The sequence below is a fragment of the Rhinopithecus bieti genome, unplaced genomic scaffold (genome assembly GCF_001698545.2).
Source record: "Rhinopithecus bieti isolate Rb0 unplaced genomic scaffold, ASM169854v2 scaffold_9670, whole genome shotgun sequence".
In the NCBI taxonomy this organism is placed as follows: domain Eukaryota; kingdom Metazoa; phylum Chordata; class Mammalia; order Primates; family Cercopithecidae; genus Rhinopithecus; species Rhinopithecus bieti.
In genome coordinates this window covers 450,525-476,876 of record NW_016806180.1, presented here as the reverse complement: position 1 = coordinate 476,876, position 26,352 = coordinate 450,525, and the positions used below count along the sequence as shown (strand labels likewise).

General features: G+C 42.2%; 1 protein-coding gene across 4 annotated transcripts in view; it reads right to left on the bottom strand.

Moving 5' to 3' along the window:
* The window catches only part of SIPA1L2 (signal induced proliferation associated 1 like 2), a 233,717-nt gene that overhangs the window by 31,553 nt on the left and 175,812 nt on the right, over nt 1-26,352 (bottom strand). For 3 of the 4 annotated variants that reach the window (XM_017874995.1, XM_017874998.1, XM_017874996.1), the window contains exons 11-16: nt 16,240-16,497; nt 14,254-14,337; nt 12,421-12,521; nt 11,941-12,044; nt 9,744-10,132; nt 2,936-3,160 (exon numbers count right to left, since the gene is read on the bottom strand). In XM_017874995.1, the coding sequence (XP_017730484.1) occupies nt 2,936-3,160; nt 9,744-10,132; nt 11,941-12,044; nt 12,421-12,521; nt 14,254-14,337; nt 16,240-16,497 (1,161 nt within the window). The remainder of the gene's footprint in view (nt 1-2,935; nt 3,161-9,743; nt 10,133-11,940; nt 12,045-12,420; nt 12,522-14,253; nt 14,338-16,239; nt 16,498-26,352) is intronic. The other variant, XM_017874997.1, reaches the window with a different exon arrangement.

Genomic DNA, 26,352 nt, shown 5'->3' with positions numbered 1-26,352 from the left:
ACGGTCTTTGCCACACAACCTGAAACATAACACTCGAGGAATTCATAGCCCACAGCAGCGAGCTGGAGGACGAACTAAATGTTATTGCTGTGTGCCTCCAAGATGACTCTTTATCTCAAAAGCTAGGCTATCTTGTCACTGTATGACAGCTCACTGGGAAATTACTAGAATAAGAAACATACACAAACATGCTCAAAATTAAGAAGGATTTCTCTAAAATCCTCTATGGCTTTGTTCCTGAGGTAGGACAGGTTTCCCTGTACCTCTCAGTTCTTGAAGCACAAGCTACCGTTACAACATGAACAAACAGTGGCTGTAAAAAAAAAAAAAAAAAAAAAAAGAAGCTTTTCTTAACTTTTAAAACATTACTGAGGATTTAGTTGGCTTGTGGGATGGCATGACATGAAAATGGGAGCTTCAAGAAGAATCCAAGACACTGGAGGGCTTTTGCATAAAAGCCACATAAGGAAGACAAAACAATGTAGTTTTTAACAAGACTGCATCCAAGAAGTACCCAACATTTGATCCTGAGGTGAGTTAGGTGGTGCTCAAGAGCTCCAGGCCCCATGTGTTTTGGGAAAGATGTGGGGGAAAAAACCCAGGTCCTACCAATAACTGCATGGATAAAAATATTATATCATAATTACGAGTACAATGTGCTGTTCTAGTTTCTATATGTGTTTCAATAAAAATCGCTAGCTTTCTCTGCTAAACTAGTAATTTAAAGAAATTATCCAATGACGTGTCATAAATATGCTCCAAGGGTTAATTCTGTGCCAGACACTGTGAGTAGTGAAGTAAGCAGGCCATGGGGTTTGCACAGAAACCCCAGTCTGGGTGTGTGTGCATGTGGTGGGTACGTGGTGTGTGTGCTCTGCAGGCTGAGATGACCGATCAAGCGTGAAGTCACTGTAGGAAGTACTAGGCTAGCAGGTGCAGAGAACAATCCCCTTTGGGAGGGTGCTGGTCAGGCTCAGAAACTCACAAAGGGAATTAAGGCAGAGGGAACAGCATGAATGGGTACACAGAAGCCTGAGACAGAATGGTTCATTTGCTTATATTATTTAAAAATGTAAGACAATATTATTAACAAAATTAACAGTAGGGCTTCCACAATATGATTTTGAGAAATCACCAGTCTATGTGAAACTTCTGGAGAGCACAACTGATTTGTTCTTCAGTGCACAATGAGACACTAAAAATATGATGTACTTGGCTGACTGTTTTCTAAGCAAATCTTTCAGTGATCCACTGAAAACAGTAAACACTGTTTTGATAAAACTTCAAATCTAGTTAGTGCAGTCCTGTATGATTGCCTTGCCTTAGAAACACTGTGTTACTGGGCAGGGCCTGGGGCGCCTGCTCCATCTGCCAGGATGAGCCGGCACACTGACCAGGAGCCCTGGTCTCAAATCCCAGCACCGGCCTCTTGGGATAACCAGTTTGAGCTCAAATCCTCCCCATAAAATGCAAGTTAGGATGGAAGAACTTCTACAGCCCCTCCCCTCCCAGGTGCACCCAAAAACATATGTGAGGACTGCCATTTGCCCTTCCACACCACAGGGGACCTCAGGTGGGGAGGTCCAGCGGAGACACAATCTCGGTCTCCTCTAGCGTGCACACAGCCTGTGACTCAAGAGACACAAACCCCCTTCTCACCTCATTCCTGACACTGCCTCGCTCTCACTGAGCATTAGCGCCATCAAACCAGTGTGTGGAAATGCATAAACCCCAGGCTTTTGCATGAAAACTGTCCAAATGGGCTCCTTTCACACTTCCCTGACTTTCCAAGAGTCTTTCGCCTAAACATAGTACTACGGCGACATATAAAATGCTTCTAAAAATATTTCATAGAACCTAAAAAAGGCTTGGAATGAATTCCTGTGAAGCACTGAGAAGATTCTTATTAGAAATACCAATGTATCACTCTAACATTTTCATTTATAATAAAAAGGGATAGTTATCACTATGAAATTCCTTCCTAAATAAGTCATTTGCAATGACTGACATAATTTTTTTAACAAAAGATTCCATGTTCAATTTAAGCACTAAAAGAATTTTTAATTTAGAAGGCAGAATCATATCAGCTGTATTTAAGACATAGGATCATTTTTTTAAGAGAAAAAGGTGATACTAGTTCACTGGCAACGTGCAAAATCTAGAGGTTCTCTCTGAAGAGCCATCCCAGAGTGGGTGCATGCCATGCTTGGCACCACAAGCCTGATGACGCTATTGCAGGCAGGTACAGCAGAGCACACAGACCTGATAATTTAGCATGAGTATTCTGTTAAGTTTCTTTACAAAAGAAGCAAATAGTTCCTTAGCCCCAACCAGCCTTGCTCTGCATTCTTGAAATGCAATTTCTTTACCTGTTCTTCACAGAGGCATCAGCATAGTTTTCACAAGTGTTGTAAGACGGGTTACCAGTATTTTTAAATCTTTTCTTTTTCAAACAGATACAAAGCATCCTTCCCTACATGCCCACCACTGCCCTCAACCTCAAACCTAACAACTAAAAGGAAAATTGGAAGTCATACTAAAATTAAGAAAAATACTTTTTCTTTTAGGATGTCACTTACACGGCAACTTTAAGAAACACACGGGACCCCGTGGGAATTCGAACTGCCTTTGACCTTGTGTATTTATAGAGACTCTATACTCACACCATCAGCAGCATGTTACCATGACTTTTCTATTGCAGGCAGATTTGAATATAAAAGCAAAGAACACAGATTTCTTTTCATTTTTTTAATGTAAAAATCAAAAGAAGAATTTTATAGAGAAATATAAACACCATCATTTAAAGAGTTTAAGAAAGATGTTTTTAGATTATTCTTCTTTAGTAAATGCATTTCCTTTGGGAGGAAAATACATTTGCTCAGTCAATCCCTACAGTGAACAACGCTGACCGGAGAAGAACAGCCAACCACCTTACCCGGGACATTCAGTCACTTCAGGCTCCTCGGGCGGTGGGCTGCCTTCTGATTTCTTCCAGCCGATGACATATTTGTTCACTGCCCCTTGTCTGTGGTAGGGCTTGGACATGGACCCGGGAACCTGCTGTCCGCTGCTGTGTGACACGATGTAGACTTTGGATGAATCCAGAGACCCACTATTTTTTGAACAGTGAGCCGAAGGGCTTCCTGAATGGTGAGAACCACTGAGGAGAAAAACAGACAAAAGCTGCAATACCATCCGATTTCAGCAGTGCTGGCACACAGCCAAATTCAGAGCCACAACGCTTTACTCAAGTCTTTCTCCGAGAGCAAAATCGGGCCCAGTGAGGCAGATGGAGCTTCTTTCTACCATGGAGCTTGCTAGGAAGCCTCATTTTACGTAGGCTAAGGTTATTCACGTGCAAGTTGTATGCCTGTGGCAGGAAGGATGTTAAAAACATGGCTGGGGAAATCTGATAGAAAAATGGGCAACACTCCTAAACTGATGCTTCAAAAGAGAACAAACTCAAATGGTGAATATTTTGTCAGAGAAGGTGCTCAAACTCAGTTGTCTCCAGGGAAATGCCAATGCAAACCATAATGGAATACCATTACATACTCACCAGACAGGCAAAAATGGGAATGCCTGGCAATACCCAGTGACCCAGTATTAGTAAGAACTGGGGCACTGGGTACGTTCCTACTGCTGGTGGGAGTAAAAAGTGCATGAAACAGTTTGAGCATTACCTATGAAGGTGTGTGCACCCACAGAGCTTACGATACAGCAATTCCACTGCATAGGCACACATAAAATAAACCCCTGCTGCACGTGCAACTGTCAACATGGAACAATGTTGATTAGAAGCACTGATTTTAAGAACTCCCCAATGGCAGCAACCAAAATCATCAATAGTAGAAGGATATTCGATTAATAACTATGAATGAATACATGGAATACTCTACGAATGAATGGACTGAGGCTACAGACGACTTGGGCAATCTCATGAACAATGTAGAGAAGAAACCAGTGACAAAGAATACAATGATCATGAGCCAGTTTCTTAATAAAGTTCATAAACAGGTAAAACTAAACAACATGTCATTCAGGAAAATGTAAAGAAAATGAGGGGATGATTATCACAAAAGCCAGGTTAGTGGCTACCTCAAGGGAGAAGAGAAGGGGTTGTAATTGGGTAGGATGCAGAGAGCTTCCAGACACAGCAATGCTCTAGTCCTTAACCTGGTGGTAGTTACAGGGGTGTTTGCTGCATTATCATATGATACAACAGCAACAATACTGAAACAGACAGAGGCCCTAAAAACAATAAAAATTTTCAAGGTTAGTCATTAAGCTAAGGCCAGAAGGACTACCCACCCCCGACTGACTGAGAAATTAAGTGGACAGTTCACCACCACCAGAAATATCTTTTTCTTAAATTAGAAAGATCAACAATATATGTTTTACAAAAAATGCATAGAAGTTCCTTTATAAAAAATGAAAAATTTTAAGAGTTTAAATTACAGGTCTAATCTCAGCATTGAGAAGGGGAGGTGGACTTCACTTTCAGTAAACTTGACATGTGAGCGCAGTGTGAGGATTGTGGGTCTCAACACCAGCTCTGTCCCTTACCACTGCCAGACCCTGGGCAAGTTTCTTAACCTCAGTTTTCTCATCTGTAAATTGAGGATAATACCAGTATCTACCTCCGAAGGTTTCTCTGAAGATAATCTGAGTATTAGTGAGGCACTTAGAACGGTGTGTAGCGGCGGGTAAGCATTATATAAATGTAGTTATAGGAAGTGACGCAGGACAGGATTATTCACAAGTAGGAGTCCTTTCTATCGAAAGAGTTTAACACAGGGTTCTTGAGGTAGCAAGCTCCTCTAGTATGCTGAAATACAATCTTATTCTGAAACCCCAGGTGAGCACAGACCTTTTCTGATACATGTATAAAGCAAGTATCATAAAAGACAAAGTATAAAAATAAGAATGATATTAAAATGAATGTTTTGTAGAGGTTCCAGAGAAAATAAAGAAACAAAATAAATGGACCCATTTTCAGGGTCTCTGTGTTTTGGAAAACACTGCGGTTTTAAGTAAAATTAACCAAGACCAACAAACAAAGCCCCTCGTCTACTCCTATGAAGAAACTTAGTTGCTGGTGGCTGGTCTGGTGCCCTTGAGTTTGACTGGTGGCTCCCTCCCTCTGGGCACTAACTGTGAGTCTTGGGAAGATGCCGCATTGCCTCTTCAACGACATCCACACACACGGAACACCAGGTCAAGAGAACAGTAAAGCAACGTGACCGAGGTGACCTGAGGAGTAAGGCAAGCAATCAACAGGCATATGGAGAATAGGAGCTAATGGACTCTTCCCATTCACTGGGGTGCATGCCAGTTAGGGAGCCCTAACATGAAAACTGTGTGTATAGATAATGAGCTCTGAAGCCCTGTATGTTATTTTCCCAAGTGTATTTTGAAAAATCTCACAGCTACAGAAAAGGAAAGGATAGTAGAATAGACACCCACATACCCTTTTTCTAGATCCACTAATTCCTCTCTGAACCATCTGAGAATTAGCTGCAAGCATGAAGACATCACACGCCTGTGTTTCAGCATTTATTTCCCGAGAATAAGGACATCCCCCATAGTTAACCAAGTGATGATCACGTACAGGACGTCAGGCATTAATGCAATACTGTCATCTAACAGACAGTCCACTTGCTAGTTTCCCGACTGTCCCAGTAAGGCTTATGGCCTTAGTTTCCCCATTAAGAACCTGATGAAGGACTGTGCACTGCCTTCCACTACCCGTGTGTCTCATGTATTTCAAAGCCTTGGATGATCTCTAAGATATTTTGTTGTTGAAGACTGGGGCACTCAAAGTCACAGTCTAGTTAATACGCTGCACGTGTGTGTGTAGGTTACTCACCTTTCCCCCTTAAAATGACCAAAGGCCGCAAACTCTATGTATTTTGCCATTTGTTTTATAACATTTTCTAAAAATTAGATTTCATTAAAAATGTCTTTTATCCCAACTGTAAGATATTTTAAAGTTAACTTGAAGAATAAACATACAGAATCCATTTGATGAGTAATATGGCACAATTCCTTGTTTAGTAGCAGTCATTACAGAAGTGTTCTCCGATGCTGACAACATTCTGGAATGTTGTCTACACACTTTTCACGAATCCTTTCCTTCTGGACTAATGCTCTTCTTTCAGAGTTACACTGCCGACCTCCAATCATTTGTACTAGGAGAAAGGTATGGTGGCGTGAACGATGATAAACAGCCCAACATCGTATGTGCCATTTACAGGCGAATCCAGAATATGGGGTTTGTTTTTGCAGTTGATTTATTTCATTTTGCAAAGCCTTAGTTAGGTTAGCATAAATACTGCCTGGTATTCTGAGCTCTTATCTAAATGCCCTGCCCTCGAAGAAAGAAAAAAATGTGTGTGCTGAATTACAAGAACTGAGCAGCAGGAGAAAGCAGGCTAGATACATGCTCGTTCTGCTAAATAGATGATTCCTGTTCCCCTACCCTCTTCCTCACAAGAGTGTAACTTGTCCTAAAGAGTTTTAAGTCCTCCCTTTGCCTCCTTAGTACAATCTTGGAATTGTGCCATATACACAATTGTGTACTTATTTAACTCCCGGGTGGCTGCCAAGGAATGCGTGTGTGTGTGCTTGGGGCTGGAGGAGGCTGCTATGGTGTCGGTGGTGAAAAACCACAGTTAAGAATTAAGAGTACACCATATACTGATTGGGACTCCTGACACGGTGAACTGGGAATGGTGGATCCCACATTCCTCCTACTTCCCTATGTTACCCAGGCACTGGTTTATTAACTTCATCAATAAGCATTTATGAAGCACTTTTCCTGGTTTATGTCTTCATTCAAAAAATATTCAGATGCCTGCCATGTGCACAGAACCGTACTAAGTGCTGTGGATACAAGCCAACAAGACAGGCCATGACCCTATCAGCTCAAAACATGAATGCTCCAGTGAGGGGACGGTAGCTATAAGTGACCTTCTTGTGGGAAGGAATATGCAGTAAACACAAATGATTTGATTTAGGGGTGGGTGCTATGAAGAAAATAACACACAGGTCAGGGGCACGGAGCACTTGGAAGCAGAGATGTGGGTTTAGGCAGGATGGTCACCCATGTCAGTTTCTGAAAGTTTATTCTGCTCTTCTGTTACCTGAGCTACTGTCAGTCACAACCCAGACCCCCTAGCAGCAGGCCTCGGCTCGAGGGGACTGCAAGGCTGCCTGAACTGGGACAGGAGAGGAAAGTACGGTGCTGAGGGAGCCTTCCTCATGGCCGCCCATGCCCCAGCTGGGGTTGGCATTTCAGAGTTTGCAGAATCTGTGTGGCTTGATAGGTTGGTCCCTCATGCTCTAATGAGTCACCTGCCTTTCACTCAACACACAGAAAACAAGGCAAATGCTGTATATCCCATCCCTCCTCCTCGCCTCTTGTGCGGGTCGGAGGGCAGGCAAGAGGAAGTGTTAAAAAGATTCCATTCAATGACTGAATTCCATGCTGGGCAAAAGCCTAGGACGCAAGTTGAAATGTGGCTTCAAAGCCACCATCAATGAAGAATCACAAGAAAAGGGCAGCCAAGTGGTAAAGGATTCTTCTCACTCAACATCTGTCACTTATACAACAGCTGGGCCACATCCAGTTCGGAGTGGTGGAAGAAAGCAAAATCAATCAGAAATCCAATCTAGCACTGTCATATACTTTCTAATAGTCTAGCCCATTACATTTGCAAATGGTTAAGGTAATCATGAAAACCCATTTCAAATGCCGGTAAATATCCCTACCAAATATCAACAAATGAATGTGCTCCGAAGGCAGTCTCCATAGAAATTTTACTTAATAATAATAATACAAAACTCTATTTGTGAGGTCAATGACATCTGTCCAAAAAGGTGTCATGAAATTGGCTCTTTCACAAATCATCTAAACTTTGAACTAGATGTTAGCAGGTTGTACAATCCCGAGATGGTTTCTACAGTATGACCACTGTTCCTGAAATTCAGCCAGGAATAATTCAGATAACCAAATTCACTGATAATCCTTAATTATTATATTAGTTATTAGTACTAAACTTATTTTAAGTCAAATTATTAAATAGAACTGGTTAAAAAAAAAAGTAGTAGGAATGTCTATTTTGAAAATAATCTTCATATCCTAAGCTCCCTCTGCATGGTGGACATGCATGATTTCTACTCTCTGGCGTCCACTCCCCCTTCTTTAGGTCAAATAATGCCCTGATTCTCTTCTGGGGCAGTGGCTGTATTTGCCATTTCTCGGCTGCATGGCTTGGCGAGAGGGACTGATCCCCTAGCCCAGGCTGAGGGCCCCAACCGCCCGAGGCGATGCTACCCCCTAACCACATGATTGGAGCTAGGAACATGTGAGGAGATATGGGGGTGGGGGGGGGGTTGGCTTTGGAGAAGGCAGAAACCTGTTTCTTCTGCAGAAACTAGGAAAGAACCACTTTCTCCCTGGGGACAGAAGACCGTGACTGTGGGAGGTCTGCAGGTGGCACAGCTGTTTTCAGCCAAAAGAAGAATGCTGAGATTTTGGGAAATGGTCACACAGAGTGGGAAGATGGAGGCAACCTGGTCCTGGGCAGTATCATTTTGAGCTGCTGGGTCAAGCAGAACCTTGCAAGTGCTCAATTTGTTGGTTACATGAGCCCCAATATGACCCTGGTTGCGTGAACCAATTAGCATGGAGTTTCTTTAACTTGTAACGTAAAGGTCCCTGAATGACACTCAGTATCCCCTAGCAGTGGTAGGGTGAGGGGAGACTCTGAAGGGGAGCCTAAGGAACATAAAAAGCCTTTCACCGTGATGGCTACAGGTCTGCCTTGAGCACCATCATTTGGAGAAATGCTCCCTCACAGCACTAGGTACCTGCAAGAAATATTCCCATTCTTAGTTCAACTGACTCTGCCCTCCAGTATTGTGGGCAGGAGTCAGAGTAACTTGGAGCTGAATCAGGGAAGGCCTTGGAAACAAGCAGAAAAATGACACTGGTAGTTGCTGTAAACAGTTAAATCCTGTCCACAGCAAAACCGAATAAATGCATTTCTTTGTCCTTTGCCTAGTCTTTGAAAGTGAAGGCAGAAATTGCAAATTAGGTATTTTAAAACCACTGCAGAGAAGTATGTCAAACAGGAGTTTAAAACCACTCATAAGGAGACATTAAACATCCACACTTAGAGTACTTAGAACACAGTTGCTTTACACTTAGCTAGTCTTTACTGAATGAACCCCAGCTGCAGAGCTGAACACACTTTCATTGTTATACACATGATCTCAGGTCTCCCCCGCTGTCGAGGCTGTAGGAAGAGGGAGGAAGTGTGTGCATGCCCTCACGGCAGGGAGCTACATGTGCTCCACGCACACGCTGCCCTCATGGCTTCCTACTACTATGGTCTGAAGATTAGTGAGTGCCTCCAAAACATGTAGGGACAACAGGTTGAGTCAGGAGAGAGACGTAAGTGGCCTGACTAGAGCAATTAATATCTCTACTGACTTTTCACTCAAACTTAACAGGAAAAAAAACAAAATAAAACACAAACAAGGGACTTATTAATATGCAAGCTTTCACATTTTCATGTTGTAGAAACAAGCCCTTCCTCTGATGTCAGACAGCTAGGAAAAATAACACCAACCTACCCGATGCCCCTACTGCTTATAGTTCAGGCTTCTGCCCCATCCCAGCAGACAGGGCCCAGGTGGCACCAGCAGGTACTACTCTGCAGTGCTGTGGGGCTTACCTGGAATGAGAGGATATCTCACTGAGATCGCCCATGCTGCCTTCTGCAGCACTGCCGGCGGAGATGGCGGACGCGTAGCCATGCACAGAGTATAACTTGGCCGGCTCGTCGTCAGGCCCAGAGACGTCAGCAGCATCAGCCCACTGCTCGGCCCGGCTGTGGATCAGGGACCTGCTGCCTGCCAGGTGCACAGGGCCGAGGATGGTGGCGGGCACGCACGGGGCCGTGTCGATGCCACTGTCGGTGGAGGCCCCTTTGATGTAGGTCAACCCCAGTAATTCGGGGTCCATCAGGTCGCCAGACCCAAAGTGCTTGTCGTCACTGTTGCTGGAGGTGTTGCTGGAGAGCGTGTTGCTGCTGGAGTGACTGGAGCAACTTTTATCTCCAATCTTGAGAAGAAAGAGGAACAGAGAGTCTTCAAGTGAATCTTGAACTCTGCTGCTTCTCACCCTGACTCAGGGAGCTACAGGCCATGGGATCGTACCTGAACCCTTTCTACTCACTCTTCAATGTGGGCAATGACGGGATTTCCTTTTTCAAAAACAACCTGGTTTTGTGCAGAAGTCTCTAATTCATACTTCTTCCCATAATTTATCTAAGTTAAATGGATATCTTTAAATCTTTAATTATTTGTGCAAGAAGCACAAAAGTATGGCCACAGTGTCACTAGCAAAGAAAATAATAAACAAAGGTGATATAAACTGGGAAGGAAATGGAAAATTTATACAAGGAAGAGAAGGACCACTTATTAAGAAAATGCTTCTATGACAAATTATAGTGCCAGCCTTGAGTTTGGGGGAGAAGACTCAGGTTCCAGTCACAAAGGTAGAACTTTCTGGTTAATCACTTAACCCTCTCTGTGCTTGTAATACTGAGCTCACATGATTCTTGCATGAAGCAAATGAGATAATATATGCAGAAGCACTTGGCTGCTGCAAAGTACACGGTAAACACGAACTATCTCTCTGAGACAGCCCCAGTCAAACTGTGTCCCAAGCCTTTAAGAAATGGGACTCTCTTTAGAGTAAATAGGTCTGAAAAAGAGTCAATGCTTTTGGTTGGGGCGGGGGGTCTCCAGAAGACAAAAAGCAAATAGAATAGAAGAAATGTCACTGTCTGTACAATGTGCTCATATAGACATGGCCTCTCTTCACAGTCTGGGAAAAGCAACAAGATCTGAAGCATTGGCAAAGGGCTTTGGAATCATAAGAACGAGCCAGGCCCTGGTAGATTTTAAAGCAGTTTGGCCTTATCTTTTTTTATTCCAGTCTATCAGATCCTTAAGCAAATCACCTTGACCTTTTCATCATACACTGATATTCTCAAAACTATGCCCACACCACGTATCCCTTTGCTGAAACCAATATGAGAACATTGTAAAGGTAGATTTAAATAGATACAGCGAGGCTGACTCAAGACAAGGTCGTGGTCACAGCTGAGGGAAGAAATGTCGTGTGTGTTTGCTAAGGGACAACTGCAAAGCTGGCTGATGACACATTAAGAAAGAAGAAAGACATAACTTAATTCAGGACCTTATAAATTATCTTCACCTGAACATTTTCAAAAATAAGCCACTTTAAAATGTTGGCTTTATTTTAATAACCAACAATTCCTGTTTCTGCATTTCAATGGAAGTTTTGTTTCACTGAGCTAGTCTCCCTCGACGCTCACCTCCCAGGGTTTCTTCAAGGGGTAAACACGGCAACACATGCAAAGGACTGAGAACTACCACGTGGGCACTGCTCTACCATGACATGTGTGATGGACAGCTGCCGCCGTGATGATTAAATCGTCTGCGACTGTACAGTAAATGGCTGCCTATGGGCAGAGTTCCTCTGACCACACACATCACTTAGCGGTTTCTGCTTCTGTTTTCAAATCAATAATGCTTCTGCCACTAAATCGATAAGCGGTTAACAGATTACAAATGGGAACATGATTTAGTAACTACTGCACTGGATATTGAGGATCAAAAGGCTGAGGATATAACTTTGGCTTTGCCACTAATTTTTTGTGCAACCTTTCTTTGAGGTCCTTTATAAATCAGGAAGATAGTTTCCTTTTTTTCACCTCACCTCTAAGAGCCCTGTGAGGTAATGTGCTCTTGAGCATCCCCAGGAAGCAGGCTGTACCACTGTGTGCCGAGAGAGATCAGTCCTGGCTAGGCCAGCGAAGGGCTTATGAACAAAGGACTTACGTGAGAAAGCTTATTGGGGGAATCTTTGCAACTTCCATCTTTCTGCAGAGCTCTTTCTTTATAGGAACTCAGGACTTTGGAAGGCGGGCCATGCCATTTGGTTTCTGTCACATAAAGAGAGAGGAGTTGAATTTCCAATTTCCAGTATTACCAAAAGAGTAAAGAAAACCAGAAGTCAGACGAGTGGTTTGGTAAACATGAACAGGCTTGTGGTTCTAGGCCTTTCTGGTCTTACCGATGGATATGCCACAAAAGTAAACAGAACCACCACCATAAAGTGTTCACTTTCTGCAGGTGCCACAACCACAACCAACCATGACCACACCCCCTCCTGCACCTGGAGACGCAGCTGATCACCTCAGCCTGGTGCACATAGGCTGAATGAATGAATGAATCAAATGAACAAGTGATGGGAGAGGAAGGGGCAGGGAGGGGGCAACAGGGAGCAAGGGAGGTCAATTTCCAGGAGTTCCTTATTACCTGGGTGCCTGCTTGTTTCCATGGTGTCTTCCCTCTCCCTGGCTCCGTCACATTCCAAAGGGCCTGAGCCCTGGTGTTCGAGCAGTAGAGGGGACTGGCACCTGAAAAGAACACAGAGCTGAGCCTGTCATTTCTCACCGTGCCACCTGCCAGCATGCACACGGGAGTGCTGGCTTCCAAGTGGGCTATGTGAGGGAAAGCCCTATCCAGGAGCTGGTTTTCTGGCAAATGAAAATGCAAATTGTCAGCTCAGCCCTGCCAGAGAAGCTAAAAGCATCTGAAATTGTGGGATCTGGTTTAACCAGAGGGTCAGAAAAAGCAGCTGGATGACAGCCATTTACAGATAAAGAAGGGCTGCTGAAACCAGGAGGTTGAAGGACTGTCCAGGATCAGACAATGTACCTGCAAGCTAAAGAGGAGATTGCATTTTTATGTTATGCTTAGAATACATGGCACTGACGTATCTTTACATTAAATTTTTCTTAAGAAAAAGAAAGGGCCGGGTGTGGTGGCTCCTGCCTGTAATCCCAGCACTTCGGGAGGCCAAGGTGGGCAGATCTCTAGGTCAGGAGTTGGAGACCAGCCTGGCTAACATGGTGAAACCTTGTGTCTACTAAAAATACAAAAATTGGCCAGGTGTGGTGGCATGCGCCTGTAATCCCAGCTACTCAGGAGGCTGAGGAAGGAGAATTGCTTGAACCCCAGAGGCGGAGGTTGCAGTAAGCTGCGATCACGCCATTGCACTCCAGCCTGGGCGACAGACTGAGACTCCATCTCAAAAGAAACAAAAAAAAAAAAAAAAAAAAAAAAGGAAAAGATTAACTCTAGACTACATCCAAGTAGACTTTGTTTTATGAAAACCCCAAATATGAAAGAAATACGTAGAAGAAAACTTATTCACATTACAAAGTGATCCTTATTTACAGAATTCTGGTTGAAGACCTTGATTTACAGAAAAAGCCAGAAAAAGTTTTACTGTGTATACAAAAAAGAAAACCAAAAAAGCCAATATCAAAACCTCTCTTCTCTTAAAATGCAATGCAATTTAGAAAGTTGCTTGACATACAACTTTTAAGAACTCCATCTATCATCTAAGGGAAGGAACACGTATAACTCAGACTACAAATGGAGAGAGAATTTCGCGTGCACCTGCCGAAGCAGTGATGTAAGCTGCTCCTCAGAGCGGAGTCCTTCCCACTGACCGGCCACTGTCTCCTCTCAATCAGTATGACCAGCTCCTAACTCCAACCCAAAGCAGCACCAAGTCACAGTAGCCCCGGCAGACCTGGCGCTCCTCAGGGGTGCACCCTGGCGCCACGCTCTCTCTTCTCTTCCCAGAGGTGGTGGGATTGGTCAATTCGGTGTCTTTGTTCACGGAAGTCCTCAGGCTTTGCCTGAGCTGCTGGATCCTGGGGACTATGGATACTACAAAGGGCAGCTCTCAGCCAGGTGTGCTGGGGCAACCTCCCGGTGCTTCTCAGACAGGAAGCAAAAGAGCCAAATGCTAAACCCACTTCTCTGATTTTGAGCGGCATTGCCTCATCAGCAATTTAAGTCAGGGGGCAATTAAGCCCTCACATCCTTAATTTTCATGTTCTGAAAACCTTTCCTCATCAAAAACGAAAAAAGCAGGCTGAGAACTAGACAAGTGAGTACTATTTATATAGAAATAATGAGCTTTCCAACCTGGACAAGTCACTTATTAAAAGCGTGTCTGGCATTATTATATTCCCCAAATGGCCCCGGGTACAGCAGGCACACAGTAAATGCTTTTGAATGAGTCACGGAAACAGGTTCCTCCCAGTGGATAACTAAGGTAAAAATGAGTGGTACCCGTCGTAGCCCACGTGTGGTCTCCAGGGTCCGCTCCCACCGGGTCCAGGGTCACTGGAGGATGACTGGTTGCTGGGCGAGCTTCTGAAAGGTTGAGCACAGTCATTAACACGGCACTGAACTATCTGCCAAGCCCCTTGACCTGGCCTGTTTTGTTTCACAAATAAATTTACTTTGGGAATGACAAGGAAAAGGAAGAAAAACATATTGCCATGTGAAACAGAATAAATCATGGAAAAATAAACTAAGAATCGGTGATGCCAGGGGATATCAGGTGGTTTATGATTGGCAATTTGTCCTAGGAAAGAGGTATGACAGGACAAGCCTTCACTGTCTAAAGATTTAAAGCACAGATAATGATTCCCTCCTAGAGAAATACAGAAGAACAGCAATACAATTCCCGAGAATACAGAATTATGAAAACATTACTAATTCTTATTATGTGAAATTTAAAACAAGTCACGTTTTAGTTCTATACTTAAAACTTATGCAAAAAGAAAAACCTAAATTTGGCAAAACCATTTATTTTCACACATCTCTTGAATGTAATCCTATTTATCTTTTTTTCAGACATGCAAAAATGAAAAATACTCATGAAAACTCACTTGATGAAGACGTGCTTGCCAAGTTTCCCTTTTGCTACTAGAATACCTCTGGTTTTTTCCTATAATTTACTTAAATTAGAATTATTTAATTTTACTTTAAGTAAATTTTAATTTAATGTAATTTACTTTAAACGATGATTATTTAAATTTACTTAAATAAGGGAGGTTCTGCAGACCCCCTTCCTTCTACATGTTGCCCCTTTTACCAGCGCTATCTATGTATATTTCTTTGAATATGGGAAAGTTATAAACTCAGCAGACTTTTGAGTTAGGAGACACAGAGCCAAGATGACTGAATGTTAAATTAAATTAACACCTCCCCTGCATTCACTCTGAAAAGAATAAAAAATTGGAGAAGGGAGAGGATGACCACAAGTTTTATCAATGAATTCTGGTTAATATTTATATAAGCTTATCAATTAATTCTGGTTAATATTTATATAAGCTTATCAATTAGTTCTGGTTAAGAGTTATGTAAACTTACTAAGTGCCAGGCCCAGTTCTAAGCATTTTACATACATTGACCCACTCAGTCCTCCAAACCTCCTGATGTGGCTCATCAGATGAAGAAACTGAAGGTTCAGAGAGGATGAGCACCAGGCCCATGGTTACAGTACATCAAGTAAGTTAGAGCTGTGATTCCAGCCTGGCTCCCAGGCCACGGTCTATCAGACCAGAGCCGGACATGTCATAATTGAGAAAACTCATGGCATTACTGTGGCCTATATGTTACATAAAAGTTAGAATAGAAGGAGTAGGAATTAACAACAATATGAAATTTATTATTTTGCTTTGTTAAAATGATCTATGCAAATTCGGCATCGGAAAACCCTCACCAGCTTCTAATGGTATCGGATTTAACTTTCAAACAAGTGTATGCATTCTTTCTTTGAAAAAATAATTTTAAACTCAACTCACTTTGCTTAAAAGGAGAAAAGCAAAGAGGAAGTCCTAATGAGCTTGGAACCTCTTAAAGTATTACTCACATGATGACGATATTTAAGCACTGATTGTTTAGTTTTGTTTTATTTATGCTCAAACCTGTTCACACTTTTCTAGAGGCTCTAGCAGAATAGTTTCTGGGGTACCTTTCCCATCTTGGGGAAGAGAGCCAGTGGACATGGAGGAAGGCTACCAGATGAAGAGGAAAAGTTGTGGCCCTGGTGGGCAGAACCTGCTATCTTACTAGCACCATCTTGGGCCCAGGAGAGTGCCTGACCCCAGGCGCCACTGTGTCTGGGGCCTGCCCTGCTACCTTGCTTGCCAACTTGTTGTGAACAAGCTAACTCAGAAGTGATTACGAAAAACCCTCCCTACAATGTCAAGTTCTCACCCCAGTGATTTACAAGGGCCGCCCTTGAGGAAACGGAACCAGCATTACCTCGTGCCATCGGGCAGCTTCCGGTCGAAGGAGGTGCTTCGAGGAATGGCGGCCTGGGCCTGCTGGAGCAGCTGTTGGCATGGCAGCCGGTCGGGCGTGCCGGGGATGGGGGAAGCTCTAGAGAGGGGCTGCAGGGCAGGAGTGGGCACCCGGTGCCACGTGGTGTTCCTCCTGAAGGGGGTTTTATACTCGCAGGGGGTGCCCTCGCTGTCGAGTTTATATTCCACCATGGGGATCCGGCAGAGCTCTGAACACCCTCTGTTGGGCCAAGAAGAGATGGTGAGAAGGGAAGCTTGCAGCTGAGCCGTCAGCATGGCTTACTCACAGCTGGGCCCATCAACACACATCACGCCTCTCCCAGCTCCAAGTCAATGATGCAGAGCGATCCACCCTTAGGAGCATCTCACCTATAATAAAACCACATTCCCACACTATTCAATTCCTTTTCTGCCAGCAATGACTGCGTCTAGAAATTAGAAAGGCTGTTTGTGGCTTTTTTCCTGGCTGCTGTGCAGCCACACACATCATCTATGCTGGTAACCCGCTAATACAGCTGTATGATTATTAAAATGTTCAACTACCAGAGCGTAAGGAGCTGCTGTCCCAAGACCCCCAATACACAACCAAAAAAAATTAACACCTGGCACAGCCGAGGCCTCCAAGACTTGTAGGTTAAATATTTTAAATATATCTCTGCAGACAGCAAGTACTATCTCCGGTAATTAGAAATTGAAAGTCCAGAGACATTGAACACCTTGTTCACAGTTACTCAGCAGGACCAAGACTGGGCCTCTGGTCCTCACATTCACTCCCAAGGACCGTAGAAATAAGACCCTCTAAGCAAATGTTCATCACTTTTAGGGATGATGGAAATGTCCATTATCTTGCTTGTGGTGACTATTTCACACATGGGCCCAAACTCATCAAAATGTATGCTTTGTATACATGCAGTTCATTATGCATCAACCACACCTCAATAAAGTTGTAGAAAAAATCTTATTAAACAGAAAGAGAAAAGCTTCCTTTTGTCTGATGCTTTATTCTTCAAGAAAGTCTTTGGTTAAATGCAGCGTAACCAGTCTTAGTGACCAAAAGAACTAGGTCATGTCTGTGTTCAACATATGGGAGGTGGTGGATTCTAAGGTTTCTCTTTCTCTGGCTGTAGTTCCTCCTTATTAAAAACTTTGTATGAGATTTATCTTCCCGAAAACTTCAATGTCTCCTTAATGTCTTTCAGGCACACTATGTGCCTAGCACTATCTTGCCCCCAGTCCCTCCATAGTCACATTGCCCACACAGCAGACGCCAGAGGTGGCTCAGAGAGCCACTCAAGAGTCCTCTGAGCACCGGAAATGGGCTTGTGTTTGGAGGAACACAGTGATTTCATTTTCATTAATTTAACTTTAAAAACTGATATTCTGTTTCATTTTTTAAGTGTTTAGAATAACTTGGGTATGTGAATCTATGTTTTCAACTTTAAATTTTATGAAATATAAACAGCAAGTACTCGCGATAAAATTTAGCATCTGATTTGAGATATGCTGTAAGTATGAAATGTACTCCAAATTTCAAAGACATAATACATAAAATAATGTAAACTAATAATCGTTTAACATTTTTTGGATGTTGAGATGATAGTATTTTGAAGATATAAGGTTAAAATATATTACTAAAAATAATTTCACCTGCTTCTTTTTACTTATTTTAATATGGCTACTGGAAAATCCAGATAAAATCTTTCTATTTGACAGCCCCCTGTAGAGGAACCTGGCCTGCCACAGCTCTCTGCATGTTGTCTATCTACCCCCAGCTGGCTGATCTGTTCCAGCCATGCCTCCTGGCAATCATATCTCCCAGTTTGACCCAAATCTCAACTCAGATCTTGCCTTTTCCATAAGATTTGCTGATTGTGCTGCAGAGTGCAAAGGATGGCAAGCCACAGTACAATTTTAAAAAGGTGTGTGCTCTGCACAGATGCCCTGAGAGATACAGGCCCCTGCGCAGAGAATGGCTGAACTTCGGTGGTCCCTCACCACTGTAGGAAGGCACCTTTCTGACACAAGCCATGCAAGTGCATGCAATAACCCCGTTCTTGGCTATGGGGGCCTTGTCTATTTTCAACCAAGATGGATCAGTATGATTCAATATCATGGTTTTGGGCTCTGGTTAGTTGACGGATATTGTTGTCAGGCATTTCATACATAAATTCTGTCTTTCCAGGTAATTAGCAAACTTCTAGGACAGAACTGATCATATCTTTAACTAATATGCATATGTAGAATCAAGAACATTGAACATGGGTGATAAATAAGCTTTAATAGATTAAAAATACTTCACGTATATAATCTGAGCAGATATTTTAAATTATAGTTATATTAACATAATCAGGAATCAGAGTTACAAATCACTTTCTAATTGCGTCTGAGAGAAGTGAAAAGCACAATTAGTAAAAGCCATCACAATTCAGGGAAAACCTGAGTGTCCATTATGTGAAAGTCAGGTGTGGCTTTGAGTTACCATGGTTACTCTCTCAAACAGGTATCACAGCTTCCTAAAAGGTCACCTGCTAGACAGCTTTCCCATATGCTCAAGTAATTAGTCAGGTACTTAAGACTCTTTAGCCTAAAATATACGATTTAAGTCAGCTATCCCTAAGGTTCCTACCAACTGCACAGTACAAAGCGTACTGTTAACTTGACCAAAGTCAGCCCACAAAGCTAATTGGTGCAATTTGGCAAGGACACGGGAAGACTAGATAAGTCTCAACTTTGAGTGCTGGGCAAATCATTCCAATTTACCCTGTTGGCAAAGCAGTCAGCATCCCAAGCCAGTGCCTCTGCCTAGACATTCCAGAGTCGTCAACAACAACAACAACAACAACAACACTTACTAATATTTGCCCTTTGAGAAATCTACTAGAACAAGGGATCACTCTTAAAAAGCAGAATTCCCTGTCACCATGGTATAGTAAAAGTTTCAGCCTTTTCTGAAAATCATCACAACAGAACAAGGAGGACAGGGAGGACGCGAAACAGAAACAACCTCAACTGCCAGCTGAATTTGGAGATCCCTGAAACTCTAATACACAGGATGTAAAGTTGGAGGTGAACGAAGAAAGGTTATGCAGGTTTAGCAGAGCAGAGGAAGGTGTGCAGAGGAAATATCAGTAGGAAGGAAGATCACTCACTGTCCTTGAGAACCCCAAAATGGTGCAGGGATGGGAAGCACCAAGCACTGCAGAAGGCCAAGTGAAAAGGGAGATTTAGGCATAAAAGTTACTTAGAAAGAAGGAATGGGAGTTCAGCCCTAGGCCCTGGGGTCCACACAGTGCCTGGCCTTGTCAGGCAGTAACCAATCCTCTACCACGGTGGGCAAGAGCAGTGGTTTTTAGAGAACAGAAAAGATGCAGAGTCAAGGGCGTGAGGTACAGAGAACAGGGATGAAAACGACAAGCCTAAGGCAGAGATGAGACCCAGGGTCACTTCTCCTTCCTCCAAACTTGGCCTCAGAATGCTCACCACCCCAGAGATCAAAGAAGATGGTTCTCTAGAGAAAAGACAAGCAGATGTAAACCATCCAATCACGCTGCAGTGAAGCTCATGGAGCAACTAGATTGCTGAAGAAGAGGAGGAACTTATGAGAGTTAAAAGTAAACATTAAAAAATCCAATAAGACAGTTAGAAGGGAAACTGAGAAACTCTCTCAAAACAGTTATGAGAGAGAAAAACTTAAGAAAACTGAAGTTCAATTCAAAAAGTCCAACAACTACTAGACAGAGCGATCACAAAAGAGGAGAAAAAAAGGGGAGAAATTATTAAGAAATAGTATATGAACATTTTTAGAACTAAAAGATATGTAAAACTGGATTAAAAGGTCCAGAGAGTACCCAGCTCAATGAATAAAAAATGGTCCACATGAAAACACATCATTGAGGAATTCAGACTCCTGGGTTAAGGAAGTAAGCCTATGGTTCTGGGGACGGGGTGGGTGGGAGCCTAAGTGTTTAAGGACCTGGGTGTGGAATAGTTCCATTCTTCTCAAGAACAATACCAGAAGGTACAAAATATAACAAAGGAAATGCTTGTAAAATTCTGGGTGAAAGTGATTTCTAACTTGTCAAATCCATAATGCTTGGAGCTTGGGACAGAGAAAGAGAAAAAAATAAAAAACAACATCCTAACTTTTGACTTGGGAAACCAAATTGATGGTAGTGCGATTCTTTGATGGTAGCATTAATAGAGTGGACTGAATACGCCCTCCTAAAGAAATCTTACACCTGTTTATAGAACATGAGATAGTGATTTCTCTGTGCATCAGTAAACGTTAGTTCTTATCCTTTATTTTAACTCTGTTTCCCTTCCTGAAAGCAAAATTCTCCTCTCTTATTTAGTTTAAGTTACTCTGGATTTACTGAGTTTAATAGTTACATTATTGGTCAAACTGAGTAAATTGCAAATTACATTGGGTTGCATTATTTTCTTATAAAATGCCAAGGCTCTACAAGTTTTGTTCATGGATGTATATAGTTTCCAAGCATTTTCTGTTTATTCAGATACCACATCCCTAGGGCTACTGATTCATCCCCATACCCAAAGACCTAAGCAGAAATCAAAGGTAAGATATGACAGTAGATAATAAAACATCAAGAAAACCTACTCACATCTTCCACTCAAACCAATGCTCTAAGGGTCACTGGATGTTCAGGTGAACGCCAGGCTTTGGTGACTCACAGGTTCCAGCTGCCTGAGTAGTGCACATCAGGAACTGTAACTGACTACCATCAAAGTTAAAGATCCTGGAGTTATGTGTTGAGTGAAAGGAATGAATGTGAACCTTGAATCTTGTGAACCAAAAGGCAACTTTGCATTTCCAGTGCTTATTTGGCCTTCAAGTTTGTTTGGTATGGTTTTTAAGGGGAAAAAAGAAAGAGAAGACAGATGGCTGAGTAGTGTGGCCTACTTAATTCATGCCCATAGACTGTAGTCTTTATAAGACACTATAATTTAGCTTGAGGGTTGGAAGGAAACATGTAATATAAATGCATAATCATGACTCATATTTTGAGAGAGTGCTGGCAAAAATCTGTGCAATCCATTAAGTTGAAGAGAGAATCTGGGTGGAATGATTTTATCTCCAACCTTGTGCAGAAAGTCATATAGGAAAGGTCTTTTAAAATAATAAGAACTGGCATCCTTTTGCCCTAATAAAATTTAGCTATTCTCAAAAGAATGGTTTTATTTTAAAATCAAAACTAATTTTGTTATTATGTGACACTTTTACAGCAACTACTCTTGTGAACTAGCTTTTGCTTTGTTTACTTCTATGACTAAGATGCCAAATTAGTACTACTGATATAAGCGATCATCAAACCTAGTCAAACTCAGTTCTGTTCCATACGTATGAGAAATTCCTTAAAGGATGCATACGGAAAATTCAACCAATGTTTAGGGAAATGGGAAAAGGCATAAAAGAAGAATGACAAATGAGCCTGGAGAGGTCCTCGTGCTGCAGTGCCCATCAGAAATGGATCTGCGTCCCCCTTGGCACGCATCGTCCCTCCCTCTTGAGGGGTTTTAGCACAGGACACCAGGCACGACACCCCGGCACATCTGGAGTGTCAAACTCGGGGCTGTTATGGATGGGGCACATGGCAAATATTTCCATGAGTTAAATAAAGGCTAACTGAAACCCCAACAGACCAAATGCCCAAAGACCTAGCACAAAAAGACATTTCTTAAAAAAGCAAGCTGCTCAACCTGTGTGTAACTGCAACATTCTTAAAGAAAAGACTTTTGCTTTCCTGCTACAGTGGAAAAATTCAGACCTCATTGATACACACGCTTGGCTTCCTCTCGACATCCCAAATCAAGTCAAAGGATGGAAATTGCATTTCTAGCTTCTGGCACATGCCTTACAGTTTACTTGTCAATAGGAGATACTAAAAAACCTCAAGATAAGGCTGTGGGATCACTTTTATGTATGCATATTGATTTCCTCTTTGCTTCATAACAAAGGTACACATCATCGACTTATGCTCCTAATTACCACGCTACGTAGGGATCAATACAAACTCAGCTTCAGGGTTAAAAATAAGTGCAATTTTTCACATTTCTTCTCTAGCCAATAACTTTTCTGAGTCTATTCTCTCTTCTCACTCAAAAACATATGCTGGAAGGCAAAACATTCTGTAGACCAAGAAGGTCATTGAAAATGTGCTAGTTGGTTAAAAATGTGGCATTCTCAAACTAAGAATAACAGGTAATTCCATTAGATGGCATCCTCAGAGGATCTTATATTTTACTGGTATATTCTAAAAACAGTACTACTTATCCTTCTGAACTCACAATCATGGACTTCCTGGGATGGCTTAATCCTGTAAAAGGGACACTCATTAACTTATTCATATTCATACTCATGGGCTTTCTCTCCTGCTTCCTGATGCCTAAAGCTAAACTTTCCACCAGAAGACTTCTTGGTTACAGCTGCCACCACTTCCTGGCTTCCTGAACATGATCAGCAAAGAGGGGGTGTCCAATCTTGCTCACAGTTAACAGATACCACAGTCACTGCCAAGTACTGTAGTGTATGGACCCCCTAACTTCAGAGCATCCAGGAAGGCCCCCAAGATGGCATCCATCCACCCAGGCTCATTCCTTTCCAATGACACTTTGAGTTTCTCGAAGAAGCTTCCATTTACCATCAATAATTTGGACACGGGGAAGGTAGAATCCCTGCAGGCCAGGGTATGGACTTGGTTCTAAATCAAGGCTTCAAACTCTGCAGGCTGACCGTCAAGACCATCACTGTTTGAGTCCAGTCAAGCCATACAGTTTTTTTTTTTTTTTTTTTTTTTTGAGGTGGGAGGTCCGCTCTGTCGCCGGGGCTGGAGTTGCAGTGGCCGGATCTCAGCTCACTGCAAGCCTCCGCCTCCTGGATTTACGCCATTCTCCGCCTCAGCCTCCCCAGTAGCTGGACTACAGGGCCTGCCACTCGCCCGGCTATAGTTTTTGTCAGATTTTTGAGTTAGAGACGAGGTTTCACCCGTGTTAGCCAGGATGGTCTCGATCTCCGTGACCTCGTGATCCGCCCATCTCGGCCTCCAAAGTGCTGGGATTACAGGGCTTGAGCACCACGCCCGGGTGCCGCCATAGCAGTTTTTTCCATTTTCCATTTGTTCCCAACAGGAACCCTAGACACCAAACTGTCTCCATTAAAGACAGAGTTTGAGCTCTAGGCTCAAAACCCAGACATGACCATGTGTAGCTTAGAAATGTGATAACCTCTTAGACCCTCCTCTTGAAAATAGAACAGTAACAGCAGAGGGTGCAACAAGATTAAATTACACAAAATATGTAAACTTCAAGTGACAGCTTCAAAAGAAAGAAGTTCATTACAAATAGACATTATTACTTTCTGTTTCTCCAAAAAGGGGGAAACCAACATTAAACTGCAAAAGGCACATACAATTTTATGAAAGTTCTAGATAACAGATGTTTATAGAGTTCTGGAATTTTAAAGTTTAACTTTCAAATTGAAAAAATCTTTAGAGCTGTAAAATTCCCTTCATCTACATTCATCTGTAGAACAATATATCATTATCCTATTATTTTATTCTTTTCATCTTACATAAAAGTAGGACACATGACTTTGTATTACACTACTTCGAAACTAAGAAAGGGGAAGCGTCCTAGGGGAATCGTGAGTAGCAAAACAAAACCAAAAAACCTAGAGAACCAAGAAAGTTCAAAGGGAGGAATGTATATTCTTATCAAAAAAAGAGAGGGCAGTTGAACAGTTAGTTGGACCAGGTACCATAGACTGTGCAGCCACAGCTTCATCTAATCTCATGACTGGAACTTGCATTTACTGGACTCTGAAATTCCCTATTGGTTTTACTTTACTTGGCTGCATCACAGAGAACCTTTAAGTGAATCCAGTGATCTAAGGAAAAGCCTTACAAAGTACTGCAATGCTATCCTTTAATTCCAATCCACCACCTTAGCATGTGTAGCACTTTACAGTATTCCACATACATCATTTGACTTTCACAAAAATTTGTGAGGTACAAAGAAAATCTACATTTTTCAGAAGAAGGGCCAGAGAGGTTGGAAAGATGATACAGTTAATCAGAGATAGGGTTCACAAAAGAACTCAGGTCCTCTGACTCTAAGTCAGGACTCTTTCTAAAACACATGGGTTTTTTTTTTTTTTTTTTTAAGAAAACCATCAAAGAACAGTTAATGCAGCCTATGCTATGTCATATTTTTCAGTAGGTGCTAAAAGAATCTTTGGAAACAAAAGCCGATCCTCTAAAACAAATTAAATGTTTTTAAAATATTATGCATTTTGTAAAAGAATTCTTTTATAGCCCTAGGGATTAAAGTAATCACTGATATTTTAATCATTTTAATGCCTGTTTTGCTAATAGCCTGCTAATAGCTAAAATACTCCAAATTATCCAACAAGGTGATGGGGTAATTGATGCTCATTCACTTGAATCACAAAGTCTTTCTGGTACATAAAAAAATCAAAGGCTTCCAACAGGGAGATAACCACATAGTATAACTTACTGTAAAGGTTAGGGCAGTGTCATACATGAAATAGGCACTAAATGAAATAGCAATTTGCTTTTCAACAAATTCCTTAATTTACAGATAGAAACAGAGAGATACCCAGAATAGGTAGAAAGAGAGACATCTGGACCATAATCACACCTGACCAAGCCCTCTTATAAAGGTCAGGAATCGAACAGGTGTCGTATGAAAAAGGAAGTGAGGCTATCTGGCACTGACTAATTCATCAGCTTCCTTCCATCCTTTTCCTCCTTCACGAGAAGCAGACACAGGGGCAGATGGTGTCTTTGTATCCCCAGTACCTGTCAGAGCACTGGACAGAAGCTCAGCACGTTCTTATCAAAATCAACTGCTTTGTTTCTTAGAAAGCTTGAGAGCAGGAACAACATTGCACTGTAATACTTCAAAATTATACAGAGAAGATCTCAAAAGAGCTAGCTATCTGATGCCTGATTTCTGAAGAATGTATTTCTATGGGGGAGAACATCCAATGGCTGTCCACTATGGTAGCCACGGTGTAACCTGTCAAGCATGAGATGGTTACTGGTCTAACACAATGCTCATGCTTTACTGCCACCCTATGCATTCCTCTTACTGTGATGGTAATATCCCAGCATTCAAAATAAAAAAACACGGGGGCACTAAAGTGTAGATTATTAATTGGAGAGGGTGACAGCGTTTTCTACACTACTTTGAGACATTTATTATTAAGTCGTAAGTTGTTGCTATAGTTTGAGAAAAATCACTTTTAAATAGCTAAAATATGAATAAGTCTTACGGCATTTTAGAAAGCCAGAAAGACAAAAAGGAGTCCTTGAAAGTCAGATTACATCTGTCCCATCGTTTTAAAAGCCCTAGTGCTCAGCACAGTTCCTGGCACAAGCTAGTTAAGAGTGAGTGAATGAATGAATGAATGAATGAATGAATGAGTGAGTGAATGCAAGGCAATCAACCTTCAATTCTATAATCCTGTGTTCTTACTTTAGGGAGTGAGAGAATAATCTGAACATTGTATTGGAGGAACTGGCCAGAGGACTCAGAATAGTGATTGTACTTTAGGTTACCTTTGTTCTGTATTGTTTTCACATTGCACATCAAAATTCATTCCTGGAGGGTCCATAAGACAATACCAGACATAACTAATTTTTATTACCCATGCAAATAAGTTGGAACTCTAATACAAAAGCTCACTTGAGACACATGCACGCACATGTTCTCTGCAGCACTGTAACAACAAAGACATGGAATCCACCTAGATGTTCAACAGTGGTCTGGATAAAGAAAAAATACTACACAGCCACAAAAAAGAATTGAAACCATGTCTTTTGCTGCAACACGGGTGGAGCTGGAGGCCATTATCCTAAGCAAATTAACGTGGGAACAGAAAACCAAATGCTGCCATGTTCTTGCTTACAAGCGGGAGTTAAACATTGAGTACACATGGACACAAAGAAAGGAACAATAGGCACTGGGGCCTACTTGAGGGTGAAGGGTGAGAGAAGGGTGGGGATGGAAAAATTACCTGCTGGGAACTTTGCTG